General features: G+C 42.7%; 1 protein-coding gene across 1 annotated transcript; it reads left to right on the top strand.

The window, feature by feature from the left end:
- The first annotated feature begins 903 nt into the window (after nt 1-903).
- On the top strand, nt 904-16,581 carry LOC112955395 (poly [ADP-ribose] polymerase 14-like). The gene is made up of 17 exons (XM_026048728.1): nt 904-1,114; nt 2,135-2,268; nt 2,354-2,412; nt 3,513-3,754; nt 4,345-4,581; nt 5,233-7,502; nt 8,655-8,891; nt 9,160-9,381; nt 9,566-9,629; nt 10,489-10,638; nt 11,301-11,363; nt 12,336-12,503; nt 12,745-12,951; nt 13,051-13,659; nt 14,205-14,350; nt 15,730-15,904; nt 16,143-16,581. Exons 1-17 carry the CDS (start codon nt 904-906, stop codon nt 16,430-16,432), a joined length of 5,484 nt encoding a protein of 1,827 aa, XP_025904513.1. The 3' UTR covers nt 16,433-16,581.
- Nucleotides 16,582-17,128: the final 547 nt, after the last annotated feature.

The following is a 17,128-nucleotide window of genomic DNA, read 5'->3' as shown; positions in this document are numbered from 1 at the left end:
AGCGCAGCAATTCTCTTGCATGGAAAAGACTTCTCCCCAGAATAGTACTAGATTTTTTAAGCAGAAGGCTCTGGATATTGGAATGTAGATCCTGTACAGGGGTGGTAAAGTTTTTTTGTTGCTTTATCTTCTTTTAAATACTAATGGAAGAAGCCCTTGGTGGAAACTGGATGGTTTTTAATTGTAGCGGCGCTTTCTGGTTGGCCATTCACCTCCCAGAGCCAAGGCAGGGCTCTGCGTTGCAGGTGACCCTGTGCCCTGTAAGCAAGGACAAGGACCATATTTCATTTCACAGAAGTAGAAAATAATTTTGAACCTGCTGCTGTCTTTGTGGAACCATCAACATGAGGCTGGCAGCTGGAACCSCACCCCACCGCTCCCTGCCTCTGCGCTGACACAGCAGCATTGGCCTTTCTCTTGCTGGAGGAAGTCAGTTTTATAGCCATGCTGGGAACTGCTGACCGAATTCCCCGTGCTTTAAAGTCAGGTCAAGAATCTAAAATGAATAAACTTAGTAGGGTTGCAGGGGGTGAGTTCCCGTAGACAGGTTTCCCAGGGGGCCAGTTCAGCCCCCTGCCCTCGCATCCTGCGGTTGCAGCAGAGCTCAGAGCACGGCTCTGAAGTTTCAGCGCGTGATTAACCACCTGGTCCTGTGAGGAGCGGTGTCCTCTCTCCCAGGTGCCGTGTTGAGGCGACCGCTCCTTTGCTTAGGMGAGGGTGCGGAGCGGATCCTGCGCTCGGGGCCCCCGCCAAACCCGCCCGGKGCCGAGCACAACTGAGGGAGCAGGGTGCGGAGCAGCCGCGCCCGCGCTGCCGGGAAAGGAAAGCGAAAGCGCCGGGCGGAGCCGGGGCCGGGACCGGCGCCGGTCCTGGCCAGAGCTCGGCGGTGGCTGCGGAGCTGCCATGGCCGCGCAGGGAGAGGCGCCGCCGCCGCCGCCGGGCGCCTTCCCGCTGCTGGTGCGGGGCCCCTGGGGCTCGGCCGAGCCGCCGGGCGCGCTGCGGAACAAGCTGCTCTGCTACTTCCAGAGCCAGAAGCGCTCGGGCGGCGGCGAGTGCGAGCTGCGAGCGGGGCCGGCGCCCGGGAGCCTCCTGCTCTGCTTCGCCCGCCGCGACGGTGAGCGCCGGAGCCCCGGGACCCCGCTGGGACCCCCCTCCCATCCCACCTTCCTGCTAGGTGCCCCAGGAGCCTCAGCTGTAGCTCGTGTCTTAGACCTGAACGTGCCGCTTAACGTGCTCGTGTGCGTTAGCTGTAGYGTCCGTGTTAGCTTCTGTAAACTGCAATGATTTAGTAATATATAGTACAGTAGGTGTAGAGTATATACTATCTATGCATCGAAATTTAATTGCAAAGCTCAACCCTATTCTCTAGATGGACTTTTGAAAGATAAAACTATTTATATGGGGTGTATAGTATGTAGGATATAGTGTATATATAGCCCATAGTGTATTACGTGGTGTGCACTGACTATTAAATGATACATATAAACGTAATTTTGATGCTCCATCCTACTCTCTAACTTGAATTTTGAGAGAGAAAGCTTACCAGAACGTAAGTTGGCCTGTGTTGTACGTTAACACATGCTAATTTCGATATGCAGTGGTTGTCTCTGGCACTTTGATAGAACGTGCTATAATGTMGGTTAGTATAGGAATGCTGTATTGTATGTAACATGCTGYGTATTGTATGATATCACATRTCAAAGTTATGCATTAACTTGAAGAAAGATGGAAAGCATTCAKCTCTGGTTTTGTGAAGCTATATACTCTGAAAATTACATGTATGCAATATATAGATGAAGTTCATTCATAGCATATTATGTATTTGCCTGTAAATGTATTTTATATACATATATATGTCTTGTACGTGCATATATTTGTTTATATTTTGCTGCTGCCCCAGTCTCTGCTGCACGGCTGGTTGGGAGAGGGCCTGTGGGATGGCCTCTCTTCCCCGTTCCTTGCCAGGACGAAACCTTCGCCCCCGCCACGAAGCATTGCGAATTTACAGTCCTTTTATTTCCTGGCGTAGTGCATGTGTCATAATGTAATGGTAGGAAAATGCTTAGCAGTTCAAAAGTAGTGTTTCTGTGCAGTCTGCCACTGAATGCTGTCACTGTTTTCTGTTTTTATTCAGTGAGGCAGCGAGTTCTTCAGAGACAGATTCATGAGCTGGACTTGGGAGAAAAGGGGAAGTTGAACTTGGTTGTCACAGAGGTGGAAACAGCCACCAAAGAGGAGACATCTGAAGAAAAATTAGTTCCTACCAAGGAGAACAGCAAATGTAATCCTAACTTTAGCTTTGAAATATTGGTGAGAGCACCAAATCATTCGTGGATGTTTTGTTTTATTATATGCTCCGGGTGCCATGAGCAAACTTCAAAACCAGGATCATGGAATCATAGAATCATTATGGTTGGAAAAGATCACCAGATCTTTTATGTATTTTTGTATAAGAGAGCAGAACAACTCTTCAAGAAAATGAAAGTGTCAGTGCCCTTTTTTTCTGCAGAGGTCTCCCAATTCTGCAGGGAGTTGTGCTGAAAATTTCTCTTGTGAGTTTGGCAGCCTGACTTAGATGTTACATGGAAAGATAATCAGTCATCAGTGCTTTAGATGTGATCACCAAGGATGGAGTTCTTCTTGCCTTAAACCACACACCTGTTTCTAGTTTCTAACATATCTGTTAAAGCAGAGGAATGTCTCCAGAGATGGATTTATTTCCCTTACTCTGGATACCTGCTTTAAAATGATATACACATACAAACACAGGTTCTGAAACTTTTAATGGGAAACTAATAAGATGGGTGCCTTTGTATTCTCTATATTGAGGAGATTCTGTGAAAAACAGGGATGCATCTCTGTAATTCGTTGATGTTTTTGGTTAGGTCTTCTTTCAGCAATATTCTGGTAAGGTTTATGATTTGAAATGCAATCCAGAAAATTGTACAGTATGTCAAAATACATCTGCACTAGTGTAAATAGCCAGTCCCCGAGAAAGATCAGTTAATCAGGAAGTTCTTCAGTGATTACACACATACCTTCTTCTTTCCATATGAAATCTTGTTTAATGCTATATTTTTTAAACTTTTCCTCCTTTTGAAGTTTATATACTCAAATTTAGCATACACTTTTCTAAAATTTTGTATCTTTTTAATTTATACTAGAGAGGAATGCTGAAAGTAGCACTAAATATTACAAAAAAAAATCCAGATGCTCCTTCTAATATTTTTTGTTTTATCAACCTAGTTTTCATTTTTGCCTTTTTCATACCTATCTTACTGGACATGGAGCTGCTGATTCACACAGCAAATTAGAAGCTAATAAAGCCATGGTGGCATGTGGAGAGCAGTCTTCTGCGATTCTTTCTTTCTCTTTTTCTTCCTGGAGAGCTGTAGACAAGATGAGCATTCAGAAAATAAAGACTGGAAAGCAAAATATGCTTATTCCATAAATGCGTGCCAGTATGTAACATGACTTACTTCTGTTGTAGGTGAAGCAGCAGGAGCCTGCAGGGCAAAAGAGAGTTTTATTCTGAATACTGAGCTGCAGGAGAGGTCCTGCTCCATGGAGAATATTGCAGAGTGCTCCACAAAGATATTGCCATTGGTGGCCCTGGAAAATGTGCAGCACCTCAGCACAGAAGGCTTGTGTAGGCTGCTGGAGAATGCCAGYGGCTTCAGGGTCCATGAAGACTTCCATGTGGAAATGATACCTGAGAAAAGCACTGCTGTGCTTACCTTGTTAAAAAGTATCGGTAAGACTAAATGAGCCTCGCTGATTGTTGGCGTGTGTGTTTATGAATAGCAGTTTTCAGAGCTCGAGTTCGCTTCTTTTCAAACAGTAAAAAAAAACAAAAAATGTCTGTCTGGGAGATAGTCTGTCAAGAAGGATGCAAGTCTTGTTATACATGGCGCCCTTAAAATACCTGTCTGACCCAAGATTTACAGTGAAAAAGATGATGTATTTTCATGAGTTGAAATCAGGTGGCAGCATTTTGTTATTTTGGATAGATAAAGAAGAAGTAGAAACCGGCAGAGTATGGAGGTGGGTTATGTGAATTTCACTTAAGTCTCCGTTTGACAGGACAGTAAAACGACAAGATTTGTTTACACACAAGTTGAGTGGCAAGGGACTGCACAGAGATATAGAGCTAGTGAACAGCACAGARTCACATGTCTGCTTCTGTTTTTCACCTTATAATATAACGCAGGAAAATTTCTGTGCACTGAAGAGTTTTACTCCAGTACACTGACTCAGCTCATCACTATGCTGGTGATAGGTGTAGCTGGAACTGTTAATCATACTGYAAAATGTGCTCAATTACTACCGCTTTTCTGTTTGCAGATGCTCAAGAATTTGTCAAATTCTGTGCAGAAAGCAGGCAACTTCAGAAATTTAAAATAACTGCTAGGCTTCTTGAGCTGACGCCCAGCATCAAGGCTGAAAACATACCAGCTGGCATTTCTACAGACCATATCACTGAGTACTTTGAGAACGTGAGCGATGGGGCTGGGCCCGTGGTGAACGTCCAGCTTCTGCCTGAGGAGCGCTCGGCCATCATCATCTTCCGCAATCCCAAAGGTAAAGCTGCCTCGCCCAGAGCCCCAGACGGGCTCTGAGGACCTGGAAGCAAATGACAGCAAAGTTCAGTTGTTACAGCTTAATAATTTCCTTTGCTTTTAGTTAAAGGTATCTGCCAGGTGACTGACTCTCTCCTAATACACCCAGCATTTGCTTAAGAATATTTTGTGCATTAAATGCGTATATATAATTTGACTCATTGCAGTGTGTTTTTAAGTGCCTGAAAACTCTATCATTGCTTTCTTTTATCCATCCTTATTGACAAGATGTGGAGAATACATAAAGGAATGTACTGGGACTTGAGCTCAGATTTAATGTGGAAAATAAGAAACATTTCCTGCTTAAAATTTTCATATGGTCCTGTACTAAGCTAGTGTTTCTGTAGGAAAAGGAAAGTAGGATAAATCTCTAGAGGTAAGTACAGCTACAAGCACTTTTACCAGGCTAGCTGGTAATTGTCCCCTTCAGAATGGATGGGAAATCACAAGGACATAAAAACAGCTCTTTCAAATGTAAAACCAAGTTATTTTACTCCACATAATAGTTCTAATAACAAACTTATTTGCTTGACTTAGAGTTAATGAAATACGTGTGTATACATATATAAATTTGTGTATATACATATACATATATATATGTTTTAAATTTTAGATTTAAGCGCTGTCTTGGCAAAGCAGCATTCACTTGAACAAACGCCGATTTCTGTGTATCCTTATTACCATTGCCTGGGAACAGCCCTCTATGGAGAGAATAGGGCAAGCGTCAAGATGCCGGAGCCCTTTAGCTGGCCGCTGAATCCCTAYGTCTGGCAGTTTTTACAAAGGCAGGACAAACTGATCGAGGATATAAACCAGGAAATGGCAACTTGCCACTGTGATGTTATATGGCCACACACCGACTGTGCATACCCAGAGATTACGTTGTGTCCCTCATCATCCCTCTCTGAACAGAAAGAGCCGATGATTCGGTTGATCAAAACGTGGAAGCAAGACACTTCTGCGCAGCTCTCGCGCATCATGTCTCACTACACAGCCTTAAAGTGTCAAGTAAATCCRTCGTGTAGGGAAGACGTGAAAGCCAGGCTGGTGAACGATGTTGCTCTGAACGTGATGGATGCTTCTGAGTTTACGGTGGTGATCGCTAGCAACAGAGCAGCCATGAGCAGGGCAGAGAAAGAAGTGAGGGAATGCATGGAAAAAGCCATGGAAGAAGGGGAAAGGCAAAACAAGATTATAGAAACGTCTGTGTCGCTGATACCAGGGAAGTATACAGTTTTGCACGATGCTGGGCTAGAAGACGATATTTGCAAAGAATATCCGCACGTAAAGATCTTTTATGATTATACAAAAGAAGCCCTCCAGTTGTGTGGGTTACCTGTGGAAGTGTATAAAATCAAAATGCACTTACTGGAGAAGGTACAGAACATGCCATCTAAATCAGTTAACGTCACTCCTCAGGTTTTCCAATTTCTACGATGTGTAGATAATAAAACAATGTCAGAGAGATTATTCTCTTCGAAAAAAATCAAGGCTTTTTATGAGCTTGAGAATGGTACTATAGTGCTATTTGGGTACTCTCCTAAAGATCTTTCAGATGCAGAAAAGCAAATAAAGACAGAGTTGGATTATAAGTGCTTTGATCTGGAGGACTCTGAAATCATTAAAAAGGAGGAATGGAGGAGTCTTATTGACTTCTCCTGTAAGAAGTACAATTATTCCCAGAAAACCATAATAATCAATGAACCTGTTGGAAAAGAAAACAGTGTGACCATTACTGGCTTTTCTAAAGCTGTAGCAGAAGTTTATCAGAACATTTTTTATTTAGCAGATAGAAACACACACACGAAAAAAGAAATCCCAGCTAAGTCAGCAGTAGTAGTGCAGTTCGTAGAGCAGGAAAAAAACAGTGTTTGCCTTGAATTCGGGAAGAAAGGTGTGAAAGTGTGTTTTGACACCAAGGCACCTTGTATTTCTCTGAGTGGCCCAAAACCAGAAGTGGCAAAGGCGGCCACCACATTCGAGCAAATTCTCTCCTTGCTGTGCTATAAAAATGTGCCAATTGATAAACCAGGAGCCAAAGAAATTTTCATGGAGAAGAAAGATTTGCATGTTCTGGAGGTAAAGCAGAAATACAACTGTTTGATTATGCTGGAAGTAGAAGAACATGAGCAAAAAGGTGGAGAAGTTGTTAATAAAGGGGAAAGAGAGCTCTGCTATGAGGAAACCCTGGAAGATGGAGTTAAAATGTTAGTGTGTAAAGGTAACTTGTCTAATTACCCAGTGGATGTTGTGGTAAATGTATTGAATGAAGACTCAAAACATGATCTTGCTGGACCCCTTCTAGAAGAGGCTGGGCCGGACCTGCAAAGGGAGTACCAGCATCTYATGAAAACCCATGGGCACCTGAAGCCTGGGTGTGTTGTCACGACATCTGCGGGGAAACTGCCCTGCAAGCACGTGTTTCATGCTGGTGGGCCCAAGTGGAGGAAAAAAGAGAGAGAAAGATGTTTGCACCACGTAAGGAAGTTAGTGAGGAACTCTATACAGCTGGCTGAAAYGTGCAATCATCACTCCATTGCTCTCCCTTTTATACATGCTGGGATTTTGAGCTTCCCGATGGAACTGTGTGCGCGGTCAATTGTGTCATCCCTCAAGAAAACCTTGGAAGAATCCAGGAGGGATAGTAGCTTGAGAGAGGTTCATCTTGTGGGCGATGCAGACGAAACAGTTCGGGTTCTGAGGGAGACAGTAAAACAAATGTTTGCTGCTAAATCACGCTTTCAGACGTTGCTTCCCCAACCCTTTGACAGCCATAGCTTAAAGGAAGGACAGAAAGCCAAGAGAAAAGAGAACCTGCAGATGGTTACAACAAATGAAGGACTGTGCATCAAGCTAGAGAAAAGAAGCATTCAGGATGCCACGGTAGGCCTTCTGCTTCGCAGGTCCTCTCTATCTTGATGCCAATCAAATAGAAAATGAAGCACAGGAGATTAAATTATTTTACAAGATGACTGCAACATAGAGAAACTGAGGCGCTGTGCTAGCTAATCAAGGAARCAGAATTACAAGGCCGATATTCAGATTTCATATGGGGACCTATCATTCTACAGTCCTTTCTAGTGCACAGCCATGAATTAAGTCAAACTATTTAGTTCCTACTGTATTTTATATGCCCAAATCTAGAGTAATCGTGTAAGACATTTTACTTTTTAATTTTTTCCTTTAAGAGAKGTATTCATATGATCTAGGTATTAGGCTGGGTATAGAGGAAAATCAGAACCTGTTAGGGACATCATGAGTCATGCTAACAGAGAAGGTAGCATATTTTTTATTTCCCTTTGCTTGGGGAGGTTATTTATATTGTTATAGAAATTTCTGGGCTTTAGAAAAACAGTCCCACAGAAGAGGGCATGGCTACTATGCTCGGCCAAAATTTAGAACTGATTCTGCTTTGATTTTGATTCACTTTTTTTTTCATTCTTTTTGCTAATGCATTTTGTTGCTGTTCAACTGCTCCATCAAGACTCAGTTTACACCTCTGACTTAGGTGCTTTTTCATGATCTTTCTTCACTTTGGGGGTACAAATTATTTCTTTATAATTACTTCTTTCAAAAACACCAGATGTTTACAGTCTGAGAGTGTAAAATTTCTGTTTCTCATTTTAGCTCCATCCTAAAGTTGTTACCACTGTATTGTTTCCATATTAGTTGTTTTGCTTGTCATTTTAGTGTCCATAAAGTCCTTTTGCAATAGAAGAGAAATATTGAGATGGAGAAAAGCCCAACTTGACATTTGTCTTTAAAAGAGTTCCCTATATAGCGTTACAGTTGGGGTCATCTCAGCAGTTTGGGCAGGAGTGACCTGCACTGTGAATAGCAGCGGGTGCTCTGACTCCTATGATACGTTTCTCCCACATCCTGAAATACTCAGTGTGCAGAATCCATGCTGAAAATCAAGTTATTTCTCTGTCAGCACCCTGTAAAGCCTATTGTGTTTTGCTTTGCCAGTTAGTCCTGCCGCATATTTTTCTTCAAAATCTGCCTACAGAGAATTTTCTTGTAATTTTGTTTCAGACGGACGTTGTTGTCAACAGCATTGGCGTGGATCTGCAGCTTGGCGTGGGGCCTCTTTGCAGAGCCCTGCTGCAGAAGGCTGGCCCAGAACTCCAGTTAGAGTTTGATCAGGAAAAGCAAAAACAGGCGGCAGGTAAAGGGACCGTGTTCCGTACTAGTGGATACAATCTGCTCTGCAAGACCGTGCTCCACGCCGTTGTTCCCCTCTGGGATGGAGGAAGTGGAGAGGCTCTGAAGGTAGATTTGTAATTGTTGTAAAAGCTTTTGATTTTGAAATGAAATCTACTGGAGAACCCATTCTGAAGTTTAAGATTAAAAAAATAGTTAATTTAGATTTTTAAATAGTTCAGTTAATTTAGCTCAATTTATTTCTATTGAGTGACCTTAAAGATGTCTTGATGTGTGGTGCCTCTGAGGGCTTTTCTCATATCAATGTTGTCTCTGTGGAATGTATAATTGATTATCTATCTTCAAATAAACAAGGGATCTTTGCTGTGTTTTGCAGATCCTGAAAGACATAATCAGTTTTTGCCTGCATAAGACTGAAGAACTTGCACTGAATTCGATCACTTTCCCAGCAATTGGAACTGGAGGATTTGCATTTCCCAAATCCACTGTTGCTAAATTAATGTTTGACACAGTGTTCGAGTTCAGTAGCCATCACTCTCCTAAGACACTCCGGGAAGTTCATTTTCTCTTGTACCCCAAGGATGCTGGTAACATTCAGGTATTTCTTCTCACGGTCAGGTCTTCTGTGTCGAGAGCTTCTCTAGTTATGCCTTACTGATATATTTTTAATTACAGTGCTTTCTTGAGAGAGTAATTTAGCACTTGCATACTGCATGGGGTCAGTGAAAGCAGGCTGGCTCTGCTGTTTTGTTGCCTTTCTCTCACCTTTTCTCTCACTGTAGGCATTTACCAGTGAACTGGAACGCCGGGTAGCTGAGAATCACATTAGGACAACACCACAACACAGTAAGTTTTCGAGGAAGTCGCGGGCATGGGGCAGACGGGAAATATTTCAAAGCAATTTCAAAGCCACTCCTACTGTATAGAAGAGGGGATCCTGATGGGAGAGCCACAGTTTGTCATGCTGAGAGGATATGAGAAATTGGAGTCACCTCGCCAGGTCATCATTAAATCATATGTACATCTGTGCCTTTAATCCCCTGTGTGGGGTGCAGAAAGGCTGCTTTCTGTCTCATTTCTGAGTTAACTGTAATGTGACACAGTAGGAAAAACAACAGCGAGTTGCATCAACAGCAGGGACTTCTGTGAACAGATAGCTCCATCTTTTTCATTTACTCTCAGAATTAATTAGAAAAAGTTAGGAATGAAGACATAAAATACAAATGAGAGAAATTTAAGACTAGTAGGACACACATTTGTATCTGTGAGGGTAAGGATGAAATAACTTCCAAGGTTGTGAGGGGGTATCCATTACTGGTGTTACTTAATCTGAAGCTGAAATCTCTGCTTAGTCAGTTCTGGAAAGGTTGTTATATAGCAGGTCCAATCAGATAGGCACAACATTCTTGTCTGAGTTTTATAGTGTATGAGTTTACAGGAATAGAAGTGGTTTCATTTTCACAGTATTTAAATAGAATGGATACCTTACCTGCTTATTTTCAGCGATGGGGTAGGCAGAAGTAAGCAGAGGCTCTCTAGATGACATCAAGTTGGTTTCACATTCCTCAAAAAGATTAAATTAAATTGATCTGACAGCTATTGGTCCATCATATAAAATTTCCATAAATATAATAGAATAACAGCCAAAACTAAAACAGGACTATTGTAAGATGGGCTTTTTTTTTGTTCCTTTTTTTCCTTGCAGCTTTCATTGGACCAGTTGTGAGCTACTCACCAGGAGTTCATGAAATGAAGATTGGTTCTATTACACTTCAACTAATTAATGGAGATATTACCAAGGAAGACACAGATGTTATTGTAAACATAGCAAGTCCAGCATTTAAGGATAACTCAGGTATTTCATTGAATATGTAGTTATTTGATAGTAAATTCAGGCTAGCTTTTAGAAAGGGAAGGGGAAAATTGTCTGTATATGAAACTTTTTTATAAACTATTTTTCATATGAGAGGGAGAAAGCGAGTAGTAATCTGTCAGAAAATGGATCTGAAGCTACCTTGGGTTTTATATATGCCCTGAATATTCCATTTCATTAAGCAGACTACTCAAACAGAAGACTTACGTCCAGAATTTTTATAGCTTAACTAGAAGATAGCTTTTAGATCAAATATAATGCTGGCCGTAATGCACCCCTCCCTGAGCCAAAGATCTGGTTTAAAAAAATGATCTGTAGGAAGCTGAAAGTCCTTTGGTGACGGTGTGAGTTGTAAGAATGAAGGACAGCAATGATACAAGTCAGAACAACCCGCAAGTTTGATGAGGACCATGCTCTTTGCTGCCAGAGCGATGAAATTGGAGTTACTCATTACAATTCCTAGTCAAGAATGAAGGCAGCACTTTCCTTGCAGCCAGGCAGTCACGGAGGGYTCATAGGGGAGCTGGCAAGGTGTTACACTGTCTGGGAATTTGGGGTGTTCATAAACTACAGAATTTGAATAAAGTTTTGAGTAGAGGTATCTAAGGCAACTTAATGTGTTTTTTCTTTTTTTCTCCTTTAAGGGCTTTTCAAAGCAGTTATGGATGCTGCTGGTTCCCAGGTAGAAAAAGAATGTGCTCGGTATGGTAAGTTACAGCAACCTGTTTTGTTTGGTTAGGCTTTTCTGAAAATTGAACTTAATGCTGTTACTATGATTTTCCACTCTGATAGTGTAATTATTACATTAGAAAAATAAGCTTTTACTTTCAGAAATTGTGAAAAATCCTGTTTTCGTGACACCCAGTTGGAGAATTTTTATTCTTGTAACTGAATAGAAGTTAGGTACAATTTTCTAATGCCAATGAGTGCTTGGAAATTATTGTAGTTTAAGGTCTGGATTCCTGAGATTACCCATGCATGTGCCTAATCTAAAACCAGAAATACTGTAATTGACTTTAGCATAATTTTTAACCTCACCTATTGTCAACTACAGGGGAACTGAAGTTTTAAGACTGGTGCCAGAACTGAGGAAAGGTGATGGAATATTTTCTGTTGGCCTAGGCAGATGCACGACTTCTTAAGTTTCTTAAGAACTAATAGGCATCTGGTTTAGTATTCTCAGCTACACTGCTATTTTTGAGTGAAATAAAGTAATTCTGTTTGTTACCCTGATCACTGTTTCTATAGTCTCTTCACTTGGCCAGACCAATGCGGTGGTTAAGTCACTGCTCGCTGTGGGTGACTACTAGGAATGTAAGTTTGAAGAAAGACCAGGAGTTAACTTTTAGGATGAACTTTCTTGGATCTTTTCTCACCTTTAGCTCTACAATCTAACCTTTTCTACAGCCTTGTCTCAGCAAATGCAAAGCGTCTCTCAATTATTATGCCTATGACCAGTGAAGTGGTTTATAAGTCTGTATTCATAAATCCATCCATCCTCACAAAATGACTCAATTTTTAGAGGCTTATAATCAAAAGTGCTCTGAAAAAGGCAAGTCGTCAGAGATTCCATACCACAGTTCTTAAGCGAGATGATCATTATCTTAATGAACTTATTTTAACCATTCAGCTATTCTGCAGAATCATAATTTGTGCCTCCTTTGTCTTCTGTCGGCCAGCTTGGCAGCTTCAGAGGGGTTTTATTACCACRAAAGGTGGAAATCTGCTGTGCAAGAAAATCATCCACCTGATTCATAGTCTGGACATAAAGAAGCAGGTGACCCAAGTGCTTCAGGAGTGCGAGCTCCAGATGTACACATCCGTGGCCTTCCCRGCAATTGGAACAGGTTTGCGTTTTCCTGGGAGAGCAACCAGGGTTGCGATTTCAGCAGTTGGGACGATATTAACGGTTGCAGTAGGGATAACAGTTTTCTAGGAGAAACTGCATAAACTGTGATATGTGAAAAWTTATTGGAATCAGTTCAGACACTGCTGGTCCGCATCAGCTGGGGCATGCTGTCAGCTTTCTTGATTTAGCCTCGATTTTAATGTTGTTCACTGAGTGGTGTGTTTTGTATTTTCATTTAGGTAAGGCAAGACAGAGTCCAACAAAGGTAGCTGATAACATGCTCRATGCTATAATTGAGTTTGCAAGGCAAAAAGCTGTGCTGTGTTTGAAAATAATTAAAATAGTCATCTTTGAGACTAAGATGAACAGTGAATTTTATGAAAGCATGAAGAAAAGACAAGAATTACATGCCCATGATTCTGATAGAGATGAATCTAAATTAACATGTAAGTAGGAGCATTTTCCATTTGCCTGGGCACATAAAACTAAAATCTTTTAAAAACTTAAGTAAAACTAACTTTTTTTTATTGTGTACTTTGTTGTAGCATTGTTGTTTGGCAAAAAAAAATCCACCGAGAAGAAACAGCCCTTGATTTTGGAGAAGAAAGCTGAGGTAGTGACATTCCAAATTTGTGGCGAAAGAMAACAAAATGTGGATGATGCTGCATCCTGGATAGTGAACTTGATTTTAAAGGAGCAGAGTGAAAACATTATTTCAGATGAGCTAATTGAAAGTTTTGATTGGAGGCAGATTAAGGCTCTGGTAGATCTTGAGAAAAGAAAACGTGTTACCATTCAGTTTGAAAACAATCAGTCTCCCCCGCACATTAAAATTTCTGGTATTAGCCAGGATGTCTATTTGGTTTCTATGGAAGTTCAAGCTATGATCCAAAAACTTAAGGATACTCAAGAAAAACAAGCCAAGGCAGAGCTTGTGTATAGCCTGGTGGAATGGAGGTATCAAGAAAGCAATGACACTTTTATAACTTTTGATAAGCTGACAAATATGCAGCTGGAAGATGCTAAAATAACTAAAAAAACACATCTTACTGTCAAAATTAAGAATAAGAATTACAAAGTGAATCTGAACACTCTACAAGCAAAGGATGACCAAGGAACAACTATAACCATTCAACGTGTGCCGAAGAATGAAGGTAAATTACAGCCCTGTTAAAAAAAATATTGATAGTGAATGATAATTCTGATAAATACAACTCGAAATAGGTATTCCAAAAAAAGTAAAGCTATTCCACAACATTTTTTTTTTATTTTTGGCCAGACATGCCACAGCCAGTAATCTTGAGTTTCAGARTTAGTGGCAATTATGACCAAACCCAGAACTGTGAATTTTTAAATACAGAACTCATCCATCCCTATGTGACACATGAGAACAGGTTTCATGCATAAGTCTGGTGAAGGAAGGAAATAATAATAAGCCAAATTCTGTGGTTCTCAAACTTTCTTAGTTGACTGCTAGTACTTGGATGATGAGACCCATAGCAAAAATGTMCCATCTTACCAGTGCATTACAGAACTAAGAATTTATTCAAGAGAGAGAATTTTGTTGGCAGAAATCATTGCCTAAGGTGTTGTCCTCTCGGCCTTCTGCATCCAGTTGCGTGGGAAAACTTGCTTTTGCAGATGTGTCTGTCAAATCAAGTGGGCTGGTTGTGCTTATCCTCCCACCCTTGTTTCGCAGTGAGGCAAGCGATAGAGCTGCCAGCAGAGTGGGAGGACATGAAGGACAAGCAGGTCTTGGTGGTGAACCTCCCGCCGACGAGCCAAGAGTATCAGGACGTTGAGAAGGAGTTTCAGAAAACCTGTCCCAACTTCACCATAGAGAAGGTGAGGTCCTATGAAAAAAAATATAGTGCAGAAAATATTAATAGATTCCCTATGTGCTTGTCTCTTAAGGGTCTGCAGGCTAATACACGTCCTGTGTGTGTATAAGCACAGCATGACATCGCAATAAACCCAGCTGCGTTTCCTACAGCTTGCRCTGTCCGGGGCTGCCGGCTTTCTTGCTGGTCATGGCAAGCCAGTGGCTGCATTTCTTTAGGCTGAGCTTGTGCTCTGCTCGCTGGCTATTCAATATTTCCACTGGGGAGGCTCTGCCTTGCACCAGGTCTAGATGGGGCAGCTCCCCGCAGCCTCAACCTTGCGGGCTGGCCCTGAAGCTCTGCCCTCCTTTACCACCCTCAGGTTGGGCTGCTTCCCTGAGAGCCCCAGAGCACGCCAGGCTCAGGCTGGTTTTGACCAGAGTGTTGGGAGTTGTTTCTGATTACTGGAAAGTCTGTGAAACACCATACGGGAAGATAATGGCCCTGGGGCATGTGGAATTATTTAGAAGCAAGSAGGGGCAAGAAATCACGGAATCACAGAAAGCTTGAGGTGGAAGGGGCATCTAGAGATCATCTAGTCCAAGAGTGCAGTAACAGGTATTTGAAATAAAATTTCTCCTGTGATTAGGCTTGCAGAGTATGGTCACTTAGGCATGAAAATATTAGTGTTGAAGAGGAAAGATCCGGTAATGGAATATATTTTCCGTTGAAAATGGAAAGCTCAGAGTCCTTTTTCCCCCGAAAATAGAACACTTTTACAGCAATGCCTGTAAGATTATACTTGGATGCAAATAGGCTATATTTCCCTCAAGCTATATTCAGATTGTTTCCATAAGGAGCCAGCAACATCTATCCTCCTACCGMTTTATTTTTATAGAGTAGTTTCTCATGGGCTGCTGGGCTGCACAGCGATGGGCTAATGCTGCCTTTCATGCTGAGATCTAGAAGAGAGGCATTAAGCATAATGCCACAGTTCAGCCATTAGTGGCAAAGTCATTAGTAAAGATGATTAGGGTATACAGAACGCATGCTACCTGAATGCTCCATTGCTTCTAGCTGTAGTGCAACTGCTATTTCCAAAAAATACCAATGTGTTGCTGATATAATCACCTATATACCTGGTGTATTAGGCAAGGCAGATGCATGAAAAAACTGTCAAGTCCAGAAACATTGTTGTAAGTGGTATCCTTATATTTGGGTGTCTCGATTTACAGAAGCTCACGTACCTCACAGACCCAGTTCCCAATGTAAAGCACAGGCTTTACAGGAGGGCAGCGTGGTAACAGCTTTAACTCTGCAGGCTCGGTTTTGTCTTAATGCTTTGCTGTCGTGTTAAAATGATCACTGCCAGTATAAACACAGGTCTACTTTGCMACTTCACAGATTGAGAGAGTACAAAATCCTTCCCTCTGGCAGACCTATCAAATCAAAAAGGGCGATCTGGATAAGAAAAACAAAGGTTGGATGAATGAGAGGTTGCTTTTTCATGGGACAGCAGCAGCCTCACTGAGTCTCATTAATTACAGGGGATTTGATCGTGGCTTTGCTGGAAAGAATGGTGAGTTCTTCCCAAATTGGAGGTATCTGCTTCGTTACACACGTGTCTGATATCTGAGGGGAAAATTAGGTGGCAGAGCTGCAGGCACAACAGGAGGGCTGAACCCAGGTGGAGAACAAGATAAGAAACATCTTTATAATCTGTGATCATAATAACAGAAGGAGAAGTGGCAGGGGGCTTTACAGGTGCTTCTGTGAATGTGAACACTAACTGTACTGGGAAATGTCTTTCCAAACAGCTGCCATGATTGGAAACGGAACCTACTTTGCCGTCAGGGCGAGTTATTCTGCCCAGGATACTTATTCCCGGCCGGATTCGAGCAACAGAAAACACGTGTACTTGGCTCGGGTGCTCACGGGGCAGTACTGTGCCGGGAGCGCGGGACTCGTCACYGCTCCGGCCAAAAACACGGCAGACACGGCCGACCGCTATGACAGCGTGGTCGATAACGTGAATTCTCCAAATATATTTGTCATCTTCAGCGACATCCAGGCGTACCCGGAGCACCTCATTACCTTCAGGAAATAGACTATTTGTGATATAAAGTGCCTAAGGCTGCCTGCTCTCGAGGGGCTCACCAGCAGTTTTTTCTCAGGGATCCAATAACTTTTTGCTACCGTTTAGAGCCTAAAACACAGTTTGTGTTCCCCATGGCACCCCTGCCCTGATGTACTCCCCACTCGGAGCCATTTCTCCCCATCACTTTCTGTATCATGGAAATGGGTGGGCAGAATCCTGCCTGTGGGAATTTAAAGTGATTATAATAACGATAATATTTTGATAATGATGATGGTGATAATAAAAGCTGTGATTCCTTCCGGACACTGTAGAGCATTGATGCCTTGGGGACATCCTGGGCTCCCGTGCTCGAAGTCAAACCCAAGGGACTTATTGAATTTCCGTAACACAACAATGTGCGCCCGGCCTAAACAAGCTGGGCGYGCGCCCAGCCTTGCACGGCCAGCCGGGAGCCCCCTAGATTTGGGGTTAATAGCGGCGCTTTCGGGGAGCCCCCGGGGGTTGGGGTTAACAACGGGGAGCCGCGGGGCACGAGGGGGCCGGGGCGGCTCCTCCACTCCCGTCTCCGCCCTTCCCGGCGGGGCGAGCCGCATCCAATCAGGAGTGCGCACCGTGCCCGCCCCGCCTCCCCGCCGCTCTCCCCGCTCTCCCATTGGCGGCGGGCGCCGCCAGTCGCGCTGCCTCCATGGAGACGCGGCGGAGAGG

The sequence above is a fragment of the Nothoprocta perdicaria genome, unplaced genomic scaffold (assembly GCF_003342845.1).
Source record: "Nothoprocta perdicaria isolate Ctin4 unplaced genomic scaffold, notPer1 scaffold_0, whole genome shotgun sequence".
In the NCBI taxonomy this organism is placed as follows: domain Eukaryota; kingdom Metazoa; phylum Chordata; class Aves; order Tinamiformes; family Tinamidae; genus Nothoprocta; species Nothoprocta perdicaria.
The sequence above is the reverse complement of the archived record's forward strand: the minus strand, read 5'-3'. Positions and strand labels throughout refer to the sequence as shown.